The following is a 25,329-nucleotide window of genomic DNA, read 5'->3' as shown; positions in this document are numbered from 1 at the left end:
AAATAATCTTTGATGCATGTGCTACCAGCCCAGGAGCTAGCCTTCATTCTTCTGGTTTCCTCACTGCCTCCCTTCAGTTCTGTCTCCTGAATGCCAAATCCAATCACTTTTCACATGTTGGGTGCTACCGCTCCACACCAGCCCGGGGTGCCACTCTTGGTCCTCTCTACTGTCCCTTCGCTACTTAACATCCATAGCCATCCAGCTACCATGTGCTCCAACCACAACAAGCATTTTCCCCTCAATATGGCAAGTGTGCTTCTGTTTCATGGCCTATGCACTTCTTATTCCATCTGTCTGGAATGTCCTCTCCCTTCCCCCAAATCTCCACATGGGTGGATCCTTCTCATCTAAGTACTACTTCAAATGTCACCTTCTCTGAGACACCTACTCTGACCCCAGTATCAAAAGCAGTAAACTCCCCATAACTTTATTACCCTGTTCTTTTTCCTACCTAGCAGTTGTCACTATCTAAACTTCCTTATTTATATTTTAACTTACATTATCTTTGTTATTGATCAATAATTTTTGTCATGAGAAGAGAGACCTCATCTTCTAGAACTACCTAATATAGAGATAATATATACTAACCACCCCATAAACACTAGTTGAATGAATCCCTAGTACATGTAAGTATCTCAGTAATTACTGCCAGGGGACTAAAGATTTCCCATAAGAACAGGCCCCAAAGGAATAATGTATTCATAAATCTGGAAATGGATAGTGTGGTGTTTTGAGCCAGGATATCTCCAAGGACAATGGACCTGGCAGTGCAAGGAACCATCAATTTCAAATCAGACTAGAAGCCACCTACATTACAGTGCCTGTATTCTTCCGGCGAATTTCAATCCCAAATGGATTCTTCTTAATAAGGACATTGTAGAGTCGACTCTCGGAGGTGCTGGAAGGAACTGTGGGTATGTTGAGAGGAACCGGGACCTCATACCGATTATTGTTGGGATCATAAATCTAGGGTGAGTGCAAAGAAAATTAGGAAAATATAGTACTCTAGAAACCTATATACCTTACCAGAAACTTGTATCCTTGACACAGAGTGTGAATGCTGTATTTGTCTCCATTGAGCTCATGATACCAGGGATTTAGTTATTATATCAAAGAACAATGTTAGACTTAACATTTTGACCTGAGCCTGTCATCTCATTTTTAAGGCCCCTATTACAGTAACACATTTGCTTTGATATTGTTGATATCTTTGAAAATCAGTACGATATCAGTTTGGTAGATATAAATATATTATTTATTTATCTGTGGTTGTATGTGAATATCTGAAAACTTCTCTGAATTGAAAAAAAGTAAAAAAATATGAACTCTATTTGATGAAAATAATCATAAATGCCCTTGCAACAAATGGCATCTAAATTGATTCATCAAGTACATACTCTACCCCTACCCAACACTATAGACACTAGATACACTAAATCAGATAACACATTCTTGCTATTTTTAAGAAATTCACATGATAATGGGAAATAAAAGAGGTACCCACAATATCTGGGTGATGATACACTCATGTACAGCTGTGTGGGAGTGTTGTGACATTATAAAGAAGAAAGACATTATAAAGAAGCCCAACACAGCTTCTAGAAGACTGAGGTGATGTCATGGGCAAAATACAGGCTGTATTAAAACCTTTGCAGCTGTTAACCCAGCACAACAAGGAGATAAAGTCATTCCTGGTAGAGAAATAAATGCAAAGGCCCAAAGTATTAAAGCTGGGTCAGAAAGAGGCAAAGACTGAAGGGGGGGAGAGCTACTGTTTGATCAGGAGGTAGAGGAGAAAAGGGTTGAAGCGGGAAATGCAAGTAAGTTCACTTAGTCCAAACTCACTAGGTGCCGACCACAGGCCAGCACTATGGTGAGGACAGGAATATCAAAGAGCATCTTCCCTGCATTAGAAGATGTAAAAGGAGTCAGTCTAGGTTGACAGCAGGTTGTGATGAAACTTTTGGGCAATGTCCAATGTCTTTCATTTACTCTTTCATTAAACATCTGAGTGTTAACTGTCTATCAGGCTCGGTGTCAGATTTCAGAAACACAAAGATGAATGGACAAATTCCTGTTTTTGAGAAAAATAGACATAAGAACAGGCTGTCACTAATCTTTAGATGTCATTAAATCATAGGAAAGAAAGAGATCACTACACTCTCGTGGCTATTTCTCAGCTATCCCAAATTCAGTATCCCAAACTGAACCCATCATCTTATTCTGCCCAAGCCCAAACCTGTCCAATGTTCCCATTTCAGGTACTATCACTGTCACCCACATAGACACACACACCCAAAACATGGCAATCATTCTCGATGCCTCCCTCTCCCTCACTGCCAACTTGCAGTCATCACCAGGTCCTGTGATTCTACCTTCTCAATTCTCCCACCATCCTCCTCCTTTCTTATACCTGGTCTACACTTGGGTCACCCACAAGGACACCCTAACCGGTAGCCTCCTGGCTGGCCTCTCCTTTCCCACTGTTGTCCTGCCAACCGTTTTCCTTACAGTAGACACAGGGACCTTCTCAAATGCACATCAGAACAGGCAGCACTGGTTCATCAGTGGTCTTTCAGTGCCCCCAGGATAATGATCTAGTATACTTCGGCATGGTTAGCTCAGAGAAGCAAACTTATTTTAGGGTTCTGTGACCTCAACTAGCAAAATGTAATGGAACTGCCAAGTGCCCAGTGGGCACTTGAGACATATGGGTACTGCAGACACATACCTTAAACTGCAGCATGTCATTCTTATGATAGGTCATATGCAGACGGAGGTCGGTCACAGGTACTGAGGGCAGAGCGGAGGCATAGAGAGAAGACTTTAAAGACAGGGTCGCGGTGGCTCCATGTGAGTGGTACTGAATGTCACCAACAGAGTATAGATCATTGATGAAATAACAAAACGGGGCTCCTGGAGAAGTGGGTTCCTGGAAAGAAAAGCTAAGGTCAGTTCAGCATGCAACCCTAGAATTATCAAATACAAAGGGCTAGAAAAGGCCATTTACAGGGAGATAAAGCCAGACCATTACTCACTTCCTCATATATGCTTTGGTAGGGACATCACTTTAAATTCCTGGTCTCCTTGCAAAGTATTTGGGGGAAAAAAAAAATCCCACTCTTATCCCTATATCCAGATACAGACTCAGGTTCCTTTGGAAGTCCCGCCTTTCTATGGGTTTTAAGGAGTGACATAGGTACTGATGCTATGCTCATGAAAGTCTAGGTTGAGTGTCAAGGATTTTGATACCCGCTAATGTTGTTGGTACGGTTACCTCCCAGGCACAGCCACGGGCAGTACAGTTTTCTGCAGAAGCACCGCTCTCATCAGGGAAACAGTCTATTTTTTCTGCATCCTTTATCTTCAGGGCCCACTCCACTGTGTATGCTTCTCCCAGGATAAGATCGATTCCCCTGATCAGAGCAACCTGTAGGGATGGGCAAGTGACAAGGAAATTTACCCCCAGGACAAAGTCCTTGCAAGATATGAAACCTCTTTTAGAAAAAGGAATAGAAACCAGAGAAGACTCAACAATCCAAGTGGCACTCCGCTGGCACTTCTAGGAGGAAAGCTACAGGGAAGGAGGGGAGGGACGAAAAGGCAAATGTGCCAACTCTATCAGAATCTCATACACCACATTTGGAAGAGAATTAAGCCAAATAAAATCTTCTGTGATCACTCATTGTCTTTCTTTCCCTGATTCCCCTTCCTCTTCCTTACTTGGACAAAAGACCTTCCTGTGTTTTCCCTTGTAGCATAACACACATGAGCTCACGGGGCCTTCCAAAATCGAGCTTATGTTCTTGCCTTCCATTCCCTAGCCCACTGTCCTGTCTTGGTCTGGAGTGGTGGCAAGAACATTAGTAAGGACATGTGGCTTGTGTTCTCAACTCCATTCCACTAGGGAAACTTAGCCAAATCATTTTGATTCTTTGGGTCTCAGTTTCATCAACTGCAAAAGTGGAGAGTTGGCAAAAATCATTACATTTCTTTCCATTTTTAACATCCCAACTTCTTCATTTCTCCAAGACCAAAGCCTCAAAACCTGAACCCTTGCTTCTTTGTGTCTCACTAATTACAATATTTAATATCTTCTGTGTATATTCATCTCTTTTTTAATTAGCAATTTCCATAGTGCAGGTCCTCATTTGCCCAGAGTTACAAAAATCACACTCTAAGGATAATCATCCCTTTTCCAGGCTTTTCTCAGTCTGAATTCACCTTAAATTTCCCTGTTTTACAAATCTCACTCTCAAAGCAATGCTTTCATAATAGCACAGCCTGGATTCAAGGATTCATAGGACACACTTGAAGAATCAGATCGCACTTTGGCATCTAAGATCCTCTAAAATCTGACCACAAACTCTTTGTCCAAACTGATCTCCTTCGTATTCCAGTTACAGAACATTCACAGACCAATGTCAAGCTAGTCTCAACCTTTAGATTGTCCTACTCTGATATCTCAACCTTGCATACTTTTTCTAGACAAATGTCCTTTCCAGGAAAATGGAATGTCTTTTTGTGGAATGTCCTGCTAGTTGCCTGCCTTATATAAAAGTTCCCTTCTGACTCACTATTTCAGCTTAGAATATTAAAGTTCATAATTAAGAACTTAATTTTTAATCTGTGTAACATAGCTGTAGCCCTTAATAGGCAAGTGCAAGTCCACTGGGAGTTGCTGGCCAGTCTTTGTTTTGATTTAAGGGACTTCCCTGCACCTTTTCTTTCTGCCTCCTCTTTTATTCTGTAGTAATAGGGCCACAGCAACTGGTAATAAGCTGTCATTTCCAGTTAACCTTGACAACCATGAGCCATTGAACCAAAGCTGGCTACTGACCACTTTCTAAACTTATTGCATGAAGAAGAAAATCCCAATTTGTTCAAAGTCCCATTTTGCTCCATCCTATCACTTGTTAGCTGAATGAATATCTATCTGATAACACCCTCACTCAAAGTCCAGCTCAAACCCTGACTTCTCCAACAGCTTTGCTCAGCTGTGCCATTAGACTTTGAACATTAAATTAGGCATAATGTCAGTAAATATTTCCTCTGTGTTGTTTGGACTGTCTGTCCCCTTCCTAGTAGATTTCTGTGTATAAATTGTGTTTCCCCACCACCCAAATTCAAGCACCAACAATTCTTTCACTCTTATATTAATTAATATAACAAATATTTATTGAGGTTTTTTTTTTAAAAGGTTTTTTTAAATATATGCACCTCTCAAATGGCTTGCACTTTGCAGTGCACATAACTAACCATACAATGAGTTGTCCTTTGAACAACATGGGTTTGAACTGCCTGGGCCACTTACATGCATGTTTGGTTTGTTTTTTTCAATAAATACAGTACAGAACTGCAAATGCGTTCTCTTCCTAATGATTCTCTTAATAACATTTTCTTTTCTTTAGCTTGCTTTATCGTAAGATTAGAGTACAGAATTCTTATGATACATAAAATATGTGTTAATTGACAGTTTACCCATAAGACTTTTGTTCAGTAGTAGGCTATTAGTAGTTAAGATCTGGGGAATCGGAAGTTACTTACAGATTGTTGATAGCATGGGGGGGGGTTCAATGTCCCTCATGCTGTTCAAGGATCAACTGTGCTTTATTTCTAATTCTATAATATAATACCTATAATATAGGTATTCTTAGAGTATGTTGTAAGGCAAAATGGCCAATGTCATCAATACATCATTATAGGCGAATGCCAGATGTACTTATTTTCTCCAAATTTGGAAGATCTCTCACAAACATGCTGAGCCACAACCCCCCAGTCCAAGATCATCTGGAGGACCTGAACTGAGGAGGATGGGGGAAAGGATTCCTTAAATGCTAAGATACCAGGGGAACAGATTACAACTTGCTCAAGAGCATCAGGTCTCTTTGCAACTGATGAAAATTTATTTTTTATCACTATCTAACCAATGAGTAGCCATTAGCTAAGCTGATCGGAGTCTTTGACTTGAAATATTTTTTACAATGTTTGTGTGAGAAAGAAAAATCTATGTATCTGAACACAGTAAAAAAAATGCACTTCAAATTTTTAATTATAGGGATCCCACCTCCCACTTTGCCTTTCTAACTTCAGCCATCTTATTCCAGCTTCTCAGCAGCTTCCTGATCCATTCTAGCTCTGGCTTAACCCTTGCTTTTTTTTCTCTCCTAACCCTCTGACTTCCCCACCCCAGACCTCAGAGTGTGCCCTGGTCCTTCAGGAACCCTTATGACTTTGGCAAGAAGGAACACGATAAGCTATAAATTCTTGATAAACTATCTCAACAAAATGAATTTTTACCTGTAGGTTAGAATCATAAGTGACAATAGGAGAAATCTGACTTGGGACACCATTGTGTTTCACGGTAACATTGGTAGGTTCCTGGGTACCAAGAATTTTAATCTCTTTAAATACTAAATTATTGGGGTCTTTGTATGTCGACTGCAAAATCTTCACATCCAAGTGGTTCTGCAAAACAGTTAAGCACAAAGTTCTGATGATTGGTTGTCAAGTCACTCAAATAGTCTATCCTAGACCAGATACCCAAAACTGCTTCAAATGCCTCTTAGCTGTCTCTACTAACATGTGCTCAAGGAGTACAAACATTTTTTTTTAATACTCCCCTGAGTGAAAAAGAAAGAAACACACACAGAGAATTTTTTTTAAAAGTCTGACTACTTTGATTTAACCATATCACTGTCTCTTTTTTACCAACATGGATGATTCAATTATTGGGAGTTAAGTCATAAATTGAAATGTCCCCATCTAAGCACTGGGTGATCTATGGAAGTGCTGAATAACTATATTGTACACCTCAAACTAATATAACACTGCATGTTAACTAACTGGAATTAAAATAAAAACAAATAATAATAAAAACAAAGTTCTTTTATCTTCCAAAGGAAACCAGAAACGTGCTCACCTACAGTCATAAAGGCATATGAGGCCATAAATGTAATTTCACACATACACAAACACACATGAGCTGTCAGAGAAAAGCCCACACCTAAGAATCATAAAAATGTGCTACTTACTTGGGTGGCAGAAAACTCACAAAAGAGATAAACTTGATTGGCCACAGTATCTGGAAGTGCGAGAAAGAGGAGTCAGCCTCTGCCGTGCCCACTACTGAAGAACCCATCACCCCTGGGCTGTACTGAAAGCTTCATCTTGAGAATGATAAGATTATAGACAGAGTCTCCAAGGCCAGGCCACTGTTTTCCCTTTTCATTCCTACTTACTCTTGAAATGATTCCCTTCCAAGTACTTCCAAGGCATATGCCTCAAGTGAACCTATTGCCTAAGCCTGGGCCCCGAGAGTTGTTAGTATACCGGAGCCAGAAGAATACACAAAGAAGCATGTCTGGATACAGGCTCACGAGAAGAGCACGCTCTCACCCTGCCTCGCTGCCATGGTGTGTGTTTCCTATCACTGACTTTTGTGCGCAAGTATTTTGGGGGAAGAGATCTACAATGGCAGGAACAGTCTCGAAAACATCTTTTTCAGATGCCTGTTGACAACAAAATGAGAGCCTGTATATATTGCCTGTCTGAGGGGAGCATGCTAAGAGGTAGAAAATGTGTTTTCCCTCCATCTGTGGTCCGTCTACCACTAACCATGAACAGTGCAACCCACATGAAAATTTTCCCTTGAGTGAATAGCGCTGCTGTGCCTGGGGAGATTCCTCCGCTGGCTAGTGGACCAGTGGGAGTCACTCACAGACGCAGGTTATCATTAACAGTGCTCACCTTTAGTTTCCCCATCATCCCAGAAAAGTTCGCCTTTTGCTTCTTTGTTATCATCTAGGGCAATGATAAGACCCAGAGGGTTCCGGCGGCTGTTGGAAACAAGGTTTAGGAAGGAGAGAAACACTTACGTCTCAAAGAACTTTGCCAAATGAAAATGAGCTGGGAATGTTGCCATCAGCTTTCTTTCCCTTTCTTTTCTTTTTTCCTTTTTTTTTGCACCCCAACCAAAATCAGTTTAAGAGAGAGAGAGAGAGAGAGCACACAAGCAGGAGGGGCAGAGGGGGAGAGAGTGAGAATGCCAAACAGACTCCCTCCTGAATGCTGGCCCCAACAGGGCACTCGACCCCACAACCCTGAGATCACAACCTAACCCTAAACCAAGAGTTGGATGCTTCACCAACTATACCACCCAGGTGCCCCTGCTATCAGATTCCAAATGGGAAAGGTTACTAGCAGCAGATGGCTTGGCTTTTCTCCAGGCACAAAAGCAAAACAACAGGCACATCTTTCTCCAGAATCAGTAACGTCACAGGAGACAGAAATACTGCAAACATTAGCAATAAACATCTATGTAAGAAGCAAGAATTTAAGTGTCAGAATCATTGCAATTGCTATTATAAAAGTTGCTGAAGCAACTATTACTTAGAATACAGACTATTAGAAGAGAAAGACATTCTACACAGTAATTGGTTCAGCCTAATTTTAGAGTTTGTGCAGGGGATGTTTTAACTATGGTTGGGGGGAAATATTTCCTAACAAAGAAAGTGACTCCATTTTTACCCAGAAAGCAATAAAATACAATGAATCCCATCTATTTAATAGCAATTTTCCTAATTTGATTATTTATTATTAATTCATTTAGAGAGGAATATAAAACACAATAGTTATCTTCTTTATAATTTAAAATATGAAACACAAAACATGGCTCAAAAAGGTGGTAAGTACATGGGTGGAGAGAAAGAGCCATTTGACATGGAATCTCTCCTTGTGTCACCACTCCCCAGACCCCCTCCCAGTTTCCTGCTCCTACTGGTCCATCACTAACGTCACACTTTCTGCTCTTTCCCAGGTCAGCCCCACACTGTGCCCTATGCAAGGCGGGTTCCGTTATCAGTCAAATCACCTGCTCTCTCTTTTAACACACATGTATTAAATAGCTCTTGTTTTTTAGCAAGTCTAAGATATACAAATATGAATAGATCACAACTCCAATGATGAGCTTAAATATTATGAGAAGGATTAAACAGGTTCACTGCATACTCAAGGCAGAAAGTAGAGTGACACAAAAGTCAAAAGACTTACAGGAGTCTAGAATAGCACTTCCAGCAGTATGGCTGACTAAATATTCTGGGGGACACCAGGCACCCTGAAAGACCCACCCAACACATGATACTTAAATGCTGCTTCAGATGACCTCAAGTTGACAGCAGTCCTGACTTGCAAATGAAGAAAAGAGGCAAATCCTCTCTGAAGGAATGAGACCCACACTTGGATCCTTAAGATCATTACACTTGAAAAGCAAAAACGTTACTAAACACACCAGGTAATAAGCCAGCACGAGGGAAAGTTGGCAAAAACAATGAACGATAATTTGGACTTTCCAAAGGATTTTAGACAATGGAATTTTCTCAGCTAAGGCACAAAATAATATTGAACAGTATACAAAAGAAGGATTAAAAAAAATGTTTTTGAGTGGCATCACTCCCTCTGCTGGAAGAATTAAGGAAGCTTTCTTGCAAATGAAATCTTTAATTTGGAAAGTCATTAAGAATGAGAGGAGAAGAAAGTTGGGGGAAATTGGAAGGGGAGGTGAACCATGAGAGACTATGGACTCTGAAAAACAGCCTGAGGGTTTTGAAGGACGGAGGGTGGGAGGTCGGGGTACAAGGTGGTGGGTATTATAGAGGGCACGGATTGCATGGAGCACTGGGTGTGGTGCAAAAATGATGAATACTGTTATGCTGAAAATAAATAAAAAATAAATTAAAAAAAAAAAAAAAGAATGCACCAGGCAAAGGATGTTGGAGAGTCTAATAAGTACAGAAGCCCAAATGCTGTCCAATAGATGGGTATGTCTGGGAACATCAGCTTTGGGCATGGCTGGTCTACAGGCGTGCACTCAGATGTCTCCAGAGGCATCATTAACTTGCAACTAGATTGTGATTGGCCTGAACACCCTACTCATGAAAGAATCTGGACTCCACACAGGAGAACAACAAGGAAAAAAAAAATCTTCATTTTGGAAAGATAATTTTGGTATCAGTATGCAGAACAGCCTGAAGCTGAACAATTAGATACAAAGAAAACATTTGGTGTTAGATGTAGAATTTTGCCTCATTATCATAAGAAGTCTGCAATATGAAAAATTAAGGCAGTAAGGAAAGTTTAGAAGAAAAAGATTTCTAACCTCCAAAGAACTCCCAGTCTATTAAAAATAAGACTTTTAGAGATGTGTAGAAATGTGTAAGTCTTTAGTACAGATGGAGTCTAGAATTTCAGAATCGAAGAGTCATAAAGGAGAAATCAGTGATATGAAGGAGATTTGAAGCAAGCAAATAATTTTTGTATGCTGTTCTGCATCACAGGAAAGAAACGGCTCACTGGGAGATAAGGAATGGGAAATCGAGATTAAGGGGAATGGAAAGTAGACTCTCTCTCCCTAGAAGTAGAATGAATGAGTCAAGAGCATAGCACAATGGATGAATGATCTGGCCAAGCAGGTAGGGTGATCAACAGTCCCCGTCTGCCCAGAACTGAGAGGTTTCCCAAGACATGAAACTTTCAGTGCTAAAATTAAACCGGTTCTGGGAAAACCAGGAAGGAAGACCACTCCAGCAGCCAGTGTGCTTTGAGGAGAAATGCAGGAGGTTTAAGTAAGGACAGGGAGTAAGTTCTTTCAAAATTCATCTTGTAAATCACAACTTCCTCAGAAAGGACCAACAGAAATGCAAGGGTCACGCACACCCCGGCCCCCTTCCTCCCTACACACCATGGAAAGCTTCAGCATTTTCTGCATGGGCAACATATGGGGATGGAAATGACCAGCTTTGTCACCAGCCTCGCCCTAGAAGGGAACTCCCGCCGTGCTCTACCTGGCCACTGTGGTGGTGGCTGGCTGTTGTGTGGGGAAGATGTGGCCTCCTCGAAGGTGAAGTCCGATTTTGTCTCCAGGAAGTTCCATCTCCACGCTTTGCTTCCTCCATCTCACTCGGGCCCCCTGGTGCAGGCAGACACACGTCAAGCACCTTGGCAGGGTGGCACACTCGCACCCCCCTCATACCCATGGGCTGAGCTATCCACAGCTCTCTCGTGTTTCCACCAAGCTGACTTAGTGTCTAGTCAGACAATCAAGTGAGAGGAAGGAAACAAATTAAGAACAGGTTTTTGCCATCACTTGGGACTTTGGGGGAGTGTTTCTGTCATGCCAAGGCTATCTGACATTTATTAGATGAACTGATAGTTTTCAACAAGCTAGCTGACTCCTGACCCAGCTGAATTTCTCCACCGGACCCTCCAATATTTGCCCTTATCTTACTGCTGAATAAAGTGTATAAAAGGTTTGTTTTTTTTTTTTTTTTCCCCCAGATCTCTTCATGACTAACATGAAGTGACTTAGGCTCACTTTATCCACTGTGCTGCGAAATGACAGAAAACAGCACAGAAACATTCTTCAGGGTGTGGCTAGATCTTCCTCTATCCAGGGAGGCATCTTATCTATGCAGCTGTGGTCTTCAGGAGTTAAGAAAAGTCAAAGTTACTTACAGTCTCGTAATCGTACCAGACAGCATCAGGCATATATGCCGTCACTTTCTCTGCACCCTGAAATTAAAACAAAATATTGTTCTTTGTGACCCAGCCTCTGAAGGGGATAAAATCGATTTCTTAGCACTCCCAAGGGAGTTTCTTTACCATATACTGAGAGAGCATAAGTGGCCTTTCTTTTCTCTGTTATGAAATCGTGTCTTTCTTCTAATAGGAATAATAGAAACAATAATTTGCAACACAAGGGAAAATCCCAGTGGAATCACATTAGGAATAATAATAATAGTAAAATACATGTTGTGGTAAAAATTCCAGCTTCACATGAACGCATGTAATCCTCTCACCTGTCTCTGGTGGCAGATACTCTCATGACCTCACCTTTCCAGCTGAGGCACTTGCCCCAGGCCACATGGTGCTAAGAGGCAGAGGCAACAATCACACCCCGATTCCATCCAACCTTAAAGACAGTGCTGGGCCCTGCTCCATTTTGCCTCTACCTCATAGAGCAAGTAGGATCTACTAGGAGACTCTGATGATGAATAGGACCATTCCCAAACCCAGAGCCACCAGCAGATGCTTCCACACTTATTGGGAACTTGGTTAGAAAAAAAAAAAAAAAAGACTCGTATGTAACCCATCTCCAACTTCCCCAAGCCTCAGCACGCTGTCCTCAGTGCCACTTCAGGCATGGAGGCTGGACTCAGGCTTGGGATAAAGAGAAGATAAATGGGCCTAGGAATAGAAGAGTTTGGAGGGTAGCAGAAATAGAAGCAGAGACCCTCCGAGTGCCTCTGTGGGACACTTACCTCATCCAGAACCGGAGTGATGAGGAGCCCAGGGCCCCATAAAAACTGCTGGTGCACATCCCATGTACTGCTGTCCCCATAGAACCTGGAGACAGAGAGACGTTCGCTGATATCCGGGCCAAGGCTTCCTGACAACTCTTCCCCCCAACTGCCTAAAACATGCAGGCCACCTGTCTGTGGTAACCCTCTGGATTATTCTGGGACACCTGCTCAAGTCCTGCGTCTGAGCCCTGGGAGGCAGATCCACTTTCCTCAACCCAGGCACTCTCCTTTTCTTCTCCCTGGTCAGACGTTTCTCCCCGGTTAGATGAATGCTGGGCAGGATCCAGACTCCAAGTCTAATCACCATCTGCCCCTTTAAATAAAGTAAGTATAACAAGCAATACCTCCCCAAACTTCAGAAGACTATCAAGAAGGAATTGAATGTGATCATGGCACATAGCAGATAATTTAAAATTCTGCTCTTTTCTCTTTTAGGGCAGCTGCCTTTTAACAGGGGATTCCAGGAGGCGGTAAAAATGGACTCAAAATAATGAATGTATAATAATAGCAATAATAGTAATAATAATAATACTAATAGCAGATAGGTGCCTGAGAGCCTAGAATGTCAGACAACTAAGGGAGTTAACTGCATTTTCATATGGAAAGCCTCTTAAGCGGCCTTATTCAGAATTAAGTTGGAGATGCTCATTGGCTGGCAGTAAAAATTCTGGAATTCTAGAAATCTTCTGTAATATTGTTTTTTTTTAAAGATTTTTATTTATCCATTTGCCAGAGAGAGAGAGAGAGATGGAGAGCATGAGCAGGAGGAGTGGTAGGCAGACGGAGAAGTAGGCAAAGGGAGAAGCAGGCTCCTCGCTGAGCAGGGAGTCCAGGACTCGGATCATAACCCAAGTCGAAGGCAGACACTCAACTGGCTGAGCCACCCAAGGTCTCCTCTGTAATATTCTTACTCAGGTGTAAACGACAGGTTCATCCCAGGGCCTGAACACAGTGCATTACAGAAGATACCATCCTGTTCAAACTATCAAAACATTTAAGTTAAGAATCAAGAACGAGGGACGCCTGGGTGGCTCAGTTGGTTGGACGACTGCCTTCTGCTCAGGTCATGATCCCGGAATCCCGGGATGGAGTCCCGCATCAAGATCCCAGCTCTACGAGGAGTCTGCTTCTCCCTCTGACCTTCTCCTCGCTCATGCTCTCTCTCACTGTCTCTCAAATAAATAAATAAAATCTTTAAAAAAAAAAGAATCAAGAAACGAAGGATTACAGAACTTAAATGATTTGTGTAAGATAAAGAATTAATTGGTGGCAGAAAAAATACCCCAAAGCCCCAAAGTTTTAGTCTACTTCTAGCCCCAAAAGGGAACAGACTATACCATTTAAATATACCTCTAGAACAGTATGGAGGCTGCGTAACTCAGTTAAAAAAATACACATGTATCTGAATAACCATTCAAAGTGTCTCAATATTCACGCTTGTATTTGATCAAACAGTCCATGTTGCCGCCCACATTAACAAAAGCTCTCTGGATGAGGTGAACTTACTCGTGCAGAAGGGGCCTGGCCACCGTGTCCCCCCGGCTGTGGGCGCGGTAGAAGAGGGTATAGAGGTAGGGTAACAGGGTGTAGCGGATGGTAAGGTAGTGCCTGGAGGAGTTCAACAGCAGAGAGTCAGCTCCAAAAGAGGCAGGATCCTGGGCCTGGGAGGAGCAAGAGGTTGCCACTGTGACCTGGCTGTGAATGACAGAAGCATCTGGAGAACTCCAGACCCCATTCATCAGAACCCAGGAGTGTCCTTTCTCAAAGACCTGGAGCCTAGGGTGTAAACTGGGCCTCTGAGCCATACAGGTGGGCAGGATCACTTCACCAGTAAGTGCCATTCACCACCTGTTATGTCAATCATTCTGAAGTACTTCCTCATCTGATTCTCATAACAAAATGAGCAACGCAGTCAGAGTGTACAGAAATTTAATGAAAACCTTCACAGACTAACCATCTCCTTAACTGCAGCAGTACCAAAAACCAGACTCTGTGACAGCAGAACATTTTAATGGCATGTCAGAGGTCCTGGTTAATTGCAAATTAGTCAAAGTGAAGCTCCAGGTAGGAGGTTGGCTCGCCTGATGTCTTGGTGAGGATGCAGTCAGATCCCGCTCTTATTTTGATCATGTCTCCTGGGAGCCTTACCTTATAGCCTTGGCCATTGTGATTCCTGGAAAATGGATAGAATGCCCCCAGCTGCATCCATCGCCTGCAGAGCTCCTCAGGGGCATCCAGTGCAAAGCCACATATGTCAGCACCCACCTGGAAGGACACACAGACAAAATGTTTACCTCACCTCCATTATCCCACCCTCGTTGCTTCCCATCAGGGACTTCCCTGAGAAGGCTTATAGAATGTGATCAGAACTGGGTCACATCACATGTTCACTCTTCTTTTTTTTTTTAAGAGAGGGGCAGAGGGAGAGGGAATCTTAAGCAGGCACCACAACCAGCACACAGCCTGACACGGGGCTCTATCTCACAACCTGAGCTGAAATCGAGTCAGATGCTTAACCGACTGAGCCACCCAGGAGCTCCCCCTATGCCCACTCATTACTGTCAGATGACCATGAATAAGCTACTTCAACCTTCTGTGCCTCAGTTTCCTCGTTTCATTAAATGGGTGTTAATTAGCTACACAGGGTTTTAGTAAATGACATAATGTAAGTAAAACACTTGGCATACAATAGCTTTTGTTTTTTAAAGATTTATTGATTTATTTGACAGAGAGAGAGAAAGAGAGTGGTGGTGGGTGGGGGGCAGAGGGAGAGGGAGAGTCCCAAGCAGTCTCCCTGCTGAGTGTGGAGCCTGATGTGGGGCCCCATTCCATTATGCCAAGACCATGACCTGAGCTGAAACCAAGAGTCAAACACCCAACCAACAGCGCCACCCAGGTGCCCCAACATACAATAGCTTTTTGATGGGTAGAACTAAGATTACTGCCAATATTATTTGACCGTACCACTATAGAATTAACTTCTCAAAGCCTAAATCTGACTCCATCAGTCACATATTCAAACATCTCCAAGGTCTCTTCACAGCTCAGCTAGCCGCTCCTCAAAACCTGGCTCCAACCCACCTTTCCAGTATCACTTTCCACTCCAGTCCTACAAACTAATCCTTATAAACACGTCAAATTCTCCCCCTTACTGCTCTTCCTCGTGTTTATTTCTCAAACTTAAAATGACCTCTCCATTAGTCTGGTAAAATAAGCCCACTTTTCAAGGGTAAACTCAAGTGCAACCTGTTCCGTGATGTTTCCTCTCACTTGTTGCCCTGACTCCCTGTGTTCCTTATAATCTTGTCAGAACTATAAGTCTTTCTCAGGATTTCCCTCAATATTTAATTAACATGTCCCTAGCTTATCATAATTATTGGTTATATATTTTCTATATAAGAGGAAAGAGAAGGTGCTTCTGTAATATTTATGCTTTTCTCTACCCTCACCCTGCATACATAACTTAGTACCTGGCACATAGTAACGGCTCCATAAATATATATGTTCAATTTAACTAACAGATGTCAAACCCAGCTCTAGGGACCTGGCAGTGTTAAGTCTCCTCATGTGGGTGCTGGATACACACACGTGTTCAGCTTATAAAATCCATCAACTATATACTGAAGGATACGTGTACTTTTTTATGTGTATGTTATACCTTAATAGAAAAAAATATTCCAACGATAACAATTCAAGGTTGTACTTTCTATCTTAATAAGTCATTACAGGAAAGTATGTTGTAGTATCAGAGCCATACTGATGTAGATGAAGCCTTTGTCCTCAAGACATTAAATCCCTGGGCCAGGAAGGGTAGGAGAGGTGAATGTCATACTCTGAGAATTTTCTAGAAGAGGCTTTCTGGGGCTTGAAGTAGGGATGTGGACTCACCATTGGGATACCAAAAAGATTGAATTCCAGCATCCCAGGGATGGACCACCGAAGATCATTCCAGGTGGCCGCGTTGTCTCCCAACCAGTGGGCTGCAAACTTGCCAGATCCCGCGAAGGTAGAACGGGTTATAATAAAGCTTCTCTTATTAGGGAACACAGTCTTGACAGCTCTATAAAGGGAGAGAAAACTTAAGGAGTCAGTGTGTGATCTTAGCATGTCTCAGCCCCTCAGATACAGTGACAATGACGAGATCATTGCCTTTTAACTCCCTCCTAGTAGGGTTAGAGATGCTGTGGAAGCAGACTGCACCGTTGAATATGTTCCCATTTTATTTTGCTTCATTTTAAGGTGTTTTATGTACCTCATTAAATCCATAATTTCCAAGATTTTTAAAAGCAGCCTTGAAAAGGCTAGTTGCTAGAAGTACAATTTTTATTGTTTCAATTTCAATTGTTTCAACACAATTTTATTGTTTCACCTTCACAAAGGTGAAATTTAATTTTACATAGATGCATATACACTGATCTTTCACATTGCATGATTTAAACACATGCAATAAGTCAATTTATGAACAGCTTTTTGGAACTTAAATTGTTTTTAAGTAGAGACACGAGGGGGGATAAGATGGCGGGGGAGTAGGAGGAGGCACCTTTTCAGCCGGTACCCCAAAGTGAGCTGATTACCTACCAAAGAACTCCCTTCACCCATGAAATCAGCCTGAGATCAGAATTATACATGTCTGGATCTCTACAGGGGCAGAAGACGCCAATGGGCAGTCTTTTTGTCTCTTTTTGTTTGTCTACAGTCACTTTGGTCATTAAATGTATAGATACATATGTGTAGTTTTACAAGTAACTATAAATATGTATCATCTATATTTTTTAAAAATATTTATTTATTTATTTTAAGAGAGACAGAGCACCAGCAGGAAAGCCATAGAGGGAGGGAGAGAAAAATCCCAAGCAGATTCTGTGCTGAGTGCAGGCTCAATCTGATGACCCTGAGATCATGACCTGAGCTGAAACCAGGAGTCGGATACTTAACTGACTGCACCAGCCAGGCACTCCTATCTGTATTTTTTAAATTGTAAGTCTATATGTCTATTTTTAAACTTTTGCTCTGTAATTTTTCAAACAACTTTCAAGATGGCTAAACTTACACCATGACTTTGCTAATGAATGAATGTGGCTTTGGTTTGGCTTCCTGCTGTTACCGTTAGAGTCAGTAGAGCAAATTCTCAGCACGTTTCCCCCACTGTAGAATTTGAGTCTACACACAAGGCTATACACAGCATGTTAGAAGGATGCTGAACCCGTATCCAAAACCCTGAGGCACATGAAGTCTGTAAATTACTTTACCCTCCATACCCCATACAGTGTGGCAGAGAGGAAAATGTATGGGTTTTGGATTCATGCAAAAATGGTTTAAAATATGCTTTTTACAAGGTATTAGTTGCTTGCCCTTGGTCAAGTTACTTCTATCTCTTCCAGCCTTCCATTCATGTATTCATCCATTCTTTCATTTTATACATTCCATACGTACTTCCCGAATTCCTTCTTCCCTATGTGCTGGTTAGTTTCTTCATTCATTCAGTATAATAACCCTATTTATCTTGCAGTGTTCTTAAAAATAACACATGTGGCATCAAACAAAGATCAGTAATCTGATCATGTAGGAAGTCCATAGCAACAGTGGTCTTACTCTGCCGTGGCAATCGCCATGGAGTAGCCGTACAGATTGTGGACATCATACTGCTTGCCCCAGTGCTGCTCTGCATCCATGCAGAGAGTCTTGCAGAACAGGTACCCATCCAGGATTCCTGGGGCAGAAGAGGGAATTGGTCAATGAGAGGCTCGGGGGCACACTCCCTGCTTCTGGACTACCCAGTAGCACAGTCAGAAACAGGGGCACTCTAGTCAGGGATCTATTGTGGCCAACCTGCAAATGATCACACAGCTTCCTGACTGTCAGAGGGTTATATGTTTGGAGTTGTTTCTCTGATATATAAATAAATTGTGCTGCCCCATACACACTCTTCCACTGTAGGTGCTCATGTGGCTCAAGGCAGGCACTTAGAAGCCAGAGGATCCAGTTAGACTTGAGGCTTAATCCGAATTCTGCAAACGGAGCCAAACCATGTGGTCCAAGGATAGAAATAATGGATGAAAATGTAAATTAATTGTTCACCCCTTTTCTCCACTGACAAGAGAGTAAAAAGACTGCCTCCTGACTCTCTCTCATGCTTCTATTCTTTTTGCTCTCATTATACCATTCTGACTCTGATCCAAATTACATTTGCATATTAACAACTGCAATGATTTTTTTTTAATTTTTATTTATTTTTTTAATTTTTTTTCAGTGTTCCAAAATTCATTGTTTATGCACCACACCCAGTTAATAGCTTATTTACTTCTGATCTATTGGTCTTCGAATTCATACTGCACACTAACGCCAGATTAGTATTTCTAAAACAATTTGACTACCTTAATTCCCTTATACGAACCAACATAAATAGCTTCCATCACCAAGAGAATGAAGTGCAAACTGTTTCACCCCCATGCAAATCCCTGGCCCATCTGCCCCAATATCCTATTTCCTCACCACACTGGAAGTCTTCACAAGATGCTATAATGCTAGCACCTCGTTCTTTGCTCAATCAAGATAAAATGTATCTGTGAGCCTCTAGCTGTCTTCAAACTACAGCAAATGCTGGGATTCTGGGGCCATACCGAGAGATGGTGTTGTTCAGAGTTCAGCCAGAGCTCACTAGTATATTCAGGGACTCTGATTTGGGCCTTCAAGGCCATGGGTCCTGGCTTCTTTTTCATCCTACATTTCACATCTGTTCTTCACACTCTTGGAATCACCAGACTTCACCCTCATCCAAAGAGCAAGCCCAGTTACATGGTCTCATTCTAGTAAGCCCTGACCTCCAGGGATACACACACTACAGAATAATACCAACTAACCACTAGCCTCTGGCTTCTGTGCTAAATGTTCTCTGGACCTTGCCCTAGAAACAGCTCAGCCTGTTGGTAGAAAGATTAGTGGCCCCCTTTGAATTTATGCCTCATTTAGGAGAGCTTGGAGTGCTTTGGTTTTCTTTCCTAATTTTCTGTATATATTACTCAATCTTCCTCTCCCTACGTACACTTATGCACAAACTCCCTTACCGGGTGGTTCATATCTATCCTTATGAATGTAAAACACCAAATATGCATTGCCACTTTAATTATACTACCACCAAGACTTACTAGGAGTGAATGGAGGGTAATTTAGATTGTTCGTGGAACATCCTGAAACGGAACCATCAACGAAGTTGGAGATTTCATTCATATCCTACAAGACAAAGAGCAAAACTACCACAAAGGAAAAGTAACATTCCCCCTTATGTTGTACTGATGCTTGTCTCCTTTTTTGTTTTTTTAAGAAATCAGAGAAATGATTCTAGATATTTCATCTTTAAAGAGGTTCTTATGCACTTGGAGGGAAATAGATGTTCCTGTCTTTTCTACCCACAGAAGCTTTCACAGAGAAAGTTCTTAAAATCCCTTCAAAATGGAGGCATAATCAGAAAGGATGAATACCCAGCTTTTGTAGCAACATGGACAGGACTGGAAGAGATTATGCTGAGTGAAATAAGTCAAGCAGAGAGAGTCAATTATCATATGGTTTCACTTATTTGTGGAGCATAACAAATAGCATGGAGGACAAGGGGCGTTAGAGAGGAGTAGGGAATTTGGGTAAATTGGAAGGGGAGGTGAACCATGAGAGACTATGGACTCTGAAAAACAATCTGAGGGGTTTGAAGTGGCGGGGGGGTGGGAGGTTGGGGTACCAGGTGGTGGGTATTATAGAGGGCACGGCTTGCATGGAGCACTGGGTATGGTGAAAAAATAATTAATAATGTTTTTCTGAAAATAAATAAATTGAAAAAAAACCCTTCAAAATGCTCTATGTCTATAATCATGGAAAATGAAAAATGTTCAAAAACATTAGGTGATAAAAGATTGCGATTCATATGCTTCTATATATATCAACTTATATGTTATCTATATACCCCAATACAGCTATGAATGAACACATATTCTATCTCTATATACATACATATATGTATATATACACACTAGATACACACACATGCGCGCGCACACACACACAAACACACACACACACAAATACATACCTAGAGAAAGTGAGGGGGCAAGCCCATGCCAACAGCCGGGCAGATGAGGGTTCTGGGAAGATGCGTACCAAAATGTCGATGGTAGATGTTTTTGGTTAACATTTTAGAGGGGTTTTGCTTTCATCTTTTTAACTTTCTGTATTGTTCAAATTTTCTGTACTTCTCTTAAAAATAGAAAAAAGTTCAACTCTAGAGCTCCCTAAATTTTGCTGAACATCTGTTGCATTGAATTTGTTTCCATTTGATATCATATGTGACATTTGTCCTTACCACCCCCACAGTTTTGTCATGCACCCAGGGACTTTGGTTCTGATCAATTTGTTCACTGCGTCCAAAGAAAAGAGCGCTTGCTATGCTGGCAACTGAATAAACCAATATAAGTTTGAGACAATATAAGGCATATATGACTGATTTTTATGTCTTTTAACTCATTCATTTTAAAAGAAAAGCTGGATTCAGGAAAAAAAAAATTCTGAGTTTACTTCCAGGCCTGATGATCTGATTTAGATTCTAAGCTACATGTTTCAGTAAGATTATTTGAATAGTAAGATAAAGAATATCAGAATGACTGCCCTATGTGCTTTTTTTCTCCTCCTCTTCCTGCCATGTTCCTTGACTCTATGATATAGAAACACAGAGTCTGAACATTAGTCACCGAATATTCAGAGTATTAAGAACTCACAATCCAGATTCCATCAAACTCTACTTGGTTGTGGAAAAGCTCAAATTCTTTTGTCCACCAAACAGCACAGTTGGGGTTGGTATAATCAGGAAACACAGTTTTTCCAGGCCAGACCTACAGGAGAAAAAGAAAAACACTGATCAGAGTCAATTAAATGAATATAGAGGTAGGTGGCTGTTAGGGGTCTGGGGATGAAGGGACAGGGAGGCAAGTGTATCCCCAGCATCTACAAGGCATCTGAAAGTGTCAAGACAATTAAACACATGCAAACACATACACATGCGTACACACGCATACTCGGCCACAGCCCCGTCACCAGTCCCCAGGCCCCCCGTTTAGTTACCTCCCCAATGAGTGGGGTCACCCCATCTGAAGCATTCACCCATATCTTCATGCTGGAACCCCTATCATATGGGCCATAGGGATTGCTGGGGGAAGAGCTGCTGGAGATGGCTGGATCCTAAGAAAAGAAAAAACACAATGAAGAACCCAGCTTCAAGCTCCGAGGCACAGAAAGGAGACTGGGAATTGGGGGGTGAAGGAGAGGGAGGTTGCTGTAAAGGTAAGGAAGAGCCAGCACCTGATGATCCAGGGGGAAAGGAGGATGGCCCGTACCACAATGATGACCAGCTTCTGACTGTTCCTGTGTAACTCTTTAACAAACTCAGGGAAGCCTTTAAAATTGACTGGGTCGTAAGTGAAGTCCTTCCTCTCATCCATGTAATCAATATCGGCATGCTGGACATCCTGAAAGTATACACAAACTCCACAATTCAGCTCGCAGGAAAGTCCCTGTTCAAATGACTCAGTCAAATCGTCACTGTTCTTATCCACCATACACGCTGACTGCATGCCGGGCTCGAAGCCAGGTTCTTGAGCAGTCCCTAGCATCTAAGTGCTTGTTTTCCAACAGTAATTTCAAAACCAGAGGACCCGTTGTGTCCCTAAGTCCTGACCCTCACCCCTGGAACTAGGTTAACTGCATCACCTGGCCTTGTCAACTGGCCCCCTCTGTCACTCAAAACCAATCTAACAAACAAATCACAACAATCACAGCAAATCACTAAGGCTATCAAAAACAGGGGGTGTAACTGGGTGACGGGTAATGAGGAGGGCACGTGATGTGATGAGCAATGGGTTTATAAGCAACTAATGAATTGTTGAACATGACATCAAAAACTTCTGATGTACTATATGCTAACTGAACATAATTTTAAAAAATATGTATCTCTACCTAAATCCTACCCCATCCCCAAATGGAAGGGGAGAAGAGACGGTCTGTCCTACATCTCCCGCATTTTACGCCTCGTGTTTTGTTTTGTTGCTTCTCTTCTAACTCCAGTGTTCTTTGGCATTTATTTTTTCCTAATTCTACCTGTATGAAACAGACCATTGCTCTAGGACCTATGTGCCTGCCTCCAAGGGAAAGGGGTGGGGAAGAGAAGAGGGTTATTCCAGAGATGACTGGGCTTTTTCCTTTGCACCTACTGAAAAGCCTCATGCTCCAAGACAGAAGAGACATGTTCAAATTTAGCCATTCAAAATATTAAAAATTTCTATTTTTAAATGTATATACTATATGGTTTTGCTCACTTAAACTAGGGAAAGAAATGCTTTGAGAACTCAAGTAAAAACACATTATATAAATGTAGTCAATACAATAGCATAAGAAAATTTTACTAATAAAATGTTCTAAGAAAAACAGACACAGACTGTATTCCTAACCCCCAAATTGTGGTCTCTAAGTATCATTTCCTATTAAAAAAAAAACAACAACAACAAACAAAAAACAACTAGTTCCTAAAAGGAATGGCCAGTGCAGCAAAAAAGTCAAGCATTCTGAATATATAAAAATCTTTTTTATTATATGTACTTAAAAAATAACTCGGGCAGAGAAATTGTAAGCAGTTGTTCTTATTCCCCAAGGGAATTTTTTTATTTCCAGAGTTGACTTAAAGCCTTACTCACATAAGGGAGCCCTGCCGCACGGTTTCTCTCCATGACTTCCCTCAAGCTCTCCAGTGTTCCATAATCGTAACGACTGAGATGGAATCCAAGTGCCCAGTATGAGGGAAGGACTGGCCGTCCAATGAGCTGAAAGAAGTATGTGAAATGAAAGTTAGCAAACACTTGATTTTTTTAAAGATTGTATTTATTTATTTGACAAAGATCACAAGTAGGCAGAGAGGCAGGCAGAGAGAAAGGGGAAGCAGGCTCCCTGCTGAGCAGAAAGCCTGATGTGGGGCTCGATCCCAGGACCCCAGGACCCTGCCTTCAGCTCATGACCTGAGCTGAACGCAGAGGCTTTAATCCACTGAGCCACCCAGGCACCTTGCAAATATCAATTTTTAACAAAATGTTGTAAGCACTGGTTGGGGGGCACATGATCTACTCTAATTTCCAACACACCATTTCATGAATGTAGGAATATTAGTCTATTTTCCTAGCCCCTTTATAAATCATTGGGAGTAGCAGTGATTGTAGATTTATAATAGCTGCTTACAACAGCAGATTTTTGTGCCTCACTTCTGCATATTAAATTTACTTCACTTAGTGCTTCTTGGGATTTATTTCCTCAGTTGTAGTCATAGTATCATAAGTTTACCTCTAGATACTCTTGAACGACTTGCTCTGGAGTGTTTCCCAAAAACACATAGAAGTCGAGAATGCCCCCGATGGTGCGGTAAGTGACAGCTGGGGCAGGCTGGAGGGCAACCTCTTGCAAGATTTAGAAGTGGAAAAAAAATAAAAATTAGAATTTACTCTAGAGTAATGAATGCAGAGTTTTAGACTGGAGGATCGTCAATCATCTGAATATTAAGAAAGTGAATCTAAAATCTCAAATTTTGTATACTAAGGGAGACATTCTGATGATCACAGCACATGAAAGGCAAAGCATTTGTTCCAAGACTGACTTTGGTCACTGGTGACTTGAGTGTCTTCATTCCCATGTCAGGACTCACGCTTTCATGAAAAATAGTTTCACAAAGGGGTCCAGACTAAGCCACTGTAGCACAGAAGTTATTTTAAGCAGAAGACATTTGAGCTTCTGAAATTCCTTATCAACAAAAAGCAGGACTTCCCAAAAGAACTCAATTGTCATAAATTCCCACTCCCAGAGCAACTAGAATCTTCTCCGAGACAATACATTGGCACCATCACCAAACAGACATTGTCACAAGAATATCCTACCCCCCAACTGTTCTCCAAAGGGCTCATTTATCTTTCCAAAAAGTCATGTGTTTTCCCATGAGTACCCCTTATCTCCCTCTCATTTGCATAGCTGGAATATAAGCCCCAAATCCTAACCACCCCTCCGAGAAGTTACTCTTCACTGAGCACTCTCCTGTGTACCCACGCTGCACATGGAAATAACCTGTCTTTTCTTCTGCTAACCTATCTCTTGTCAATTTGACTCACAGACCCCCAAATACTGGATTGGCAAAGGCAGAGGGAAACTGTTTCTTCTTGACCTTCACAACTACAGAACTTGTTGCTCTTGCCTCACACCCCATCATCGTTGCAGGAATGTAACCCATTGGACAAACTGAGTCGCCAGCCTCAGTGAATCTCACTCAAGATAAAGCCAAGCTTAAAAAAAAGGGGGGGGTCAGAGATTATATTATAAACTCCAAATCCCCCTAAGGCCCAATCACAATTCTCAGAGGTGAAGTTTCCCCATTGCCTTGGTTTGCATTTAGGAATAAAAAGCTTCAAGATCTACTGAAATGTATTCTTGATCATAAGAACAACTCACAAAGAGTATCTATGAACAAGGGTTCATGAATGCACTTGGTTGCCACAGCAATGTTTACTTTCCAATACTATAATCATCTTACTATAGACCTGAAACAGTTTGTGAACTATCCGTGGGCCATGCTTTGAGCACCTCTGATCTAGTCCATTGATTCTCAGTTGAGAGGAAGTAGGGATCAATATCCCATCAACCCTGGGAGATTCTAATACATCTCCTCTTCTCCTGTGGTGATTGACTGACTGCCACTGAGATCCATTGTTACTGATGCAAGCAGAAAAAAATTAGAGAATCATTGATTCAATCTAAACCTTCAAGATGGGGAAGCTACCTACTTTCTGGAATCCTCTGATGTTACTGTTTGGTCTTAAACAAACTGATCTTGTAGGGCATGACCCTTGCCACTCCACTTTGCCTTGCTACCACTGTATTGTCTGAATGAAATATTCAGACA

General features: G+C 41.7%; 1 protein-coding gene across 1 annotated transcript in view; it reads right to left on the bottom strand.

Moving 5' to 3' along the window:
* Nucleotides 1-25,329, bottom strand: part of MGAM (maltase-glucoamylase) — an 86,812-nt gene that overhangs the window by 29,136 nt on the left and 32,347 nt on the right. The window contains exons 9-27 of the mRNA XM_044246742.1: nucleotides 23,727-23,839; nucleotides 23,090-23,215; nucleotides 21,737-21,868; nucleotides 21,465-21,581; nucleotides 21,122-21,235; nucleotides 19,508-19,592; nucleotides 17,955-18,072; nucleotides 16,251-16,422; nucleotides 14,511-14,627; nucleotides 13,869-14,023; nucleotides 12,321-12,405; nucleotides 11,515-11,571; nucleotides 10,845-10,969; nucleotides 7,753-7,841; nucleotides 7,038-7,087; nucleotides 6,304-6,471; nucleotides 3,281-3,433; nucleotides 2,735-2,935; nucleotides 815-969 (exon numbers count right to left, since the gene is read on the bottom strand). Of these exons, the coding sequence (XP_044102677.1) occupies nucleotides 815-969; nucleotides 2,735-2,935; nucleotides 3,281-3,433; nucleotides 6,304-6,471; nucleotides 7,038-7,087; nucleotides 7,753-7,841; nucleotides 10,845-10,969; nucleotides 11,515-11,571; nucleotides 12,321-12,405; nucleotides 13,869-14,023; nucleotides 14,511-14,627; nucleotides 16,251-16,422; nucleotides 17,955-18,072; nucleotides 19,508-19,592; nucleotides 21,122-21,235; nucleotides 21,465-21,581; nucleotides 21,737-21,868; nucleotides 23,090-23,215; nucleotides 23,727-23,839 (2,332 nt within the window). The remainder of the gene's footprint in view (nucleotides 1-814; nucleotides 970-2,734; nucleotides 2,936-3,280; nucleotides 3,434-6,303; nucleotides 6,472-7,037; nucleotides 7,088-7,752; nucleotides 7,842-10,844; nucleotides 10,970-11,514; nucleotides 11,572-12,320; nucleotides 12,406-13,868; nucleotides 14,024-14,510; nucleotides 14,628-16,250; nucleotides 16,423-17,954; nucleotides 18,073-19,507; nucleotides 19,593-21,121; nucleotides 21,236-21,464; nucleotides 21,582-21,736; nucleotides 21,869-23,089; nucleotides 23,216-23,726; nucleotides 23,840-25,329) is intronic.

The sequence above is a fragment of the Neovison vison genome, chromosome 4 (genome assembly GCF_020171115.1).
Source record: "Neovison vison isolate M4711 chromosome 4, ASM_NN_V1, whole genome shotgun sequence".
In the NCBI taxonomy this organism is placed as follows: domain Eukaryota; kingdom Metazoa; phylum Chordata; class Mammalia; order Carnivora; family Mustelidae; genus Neogale; species Neogale vison.
Note: the sequence above shows the minus strand (reverse complement) of the source record. Positions and strands in the feature narration are given on the sequence as shown.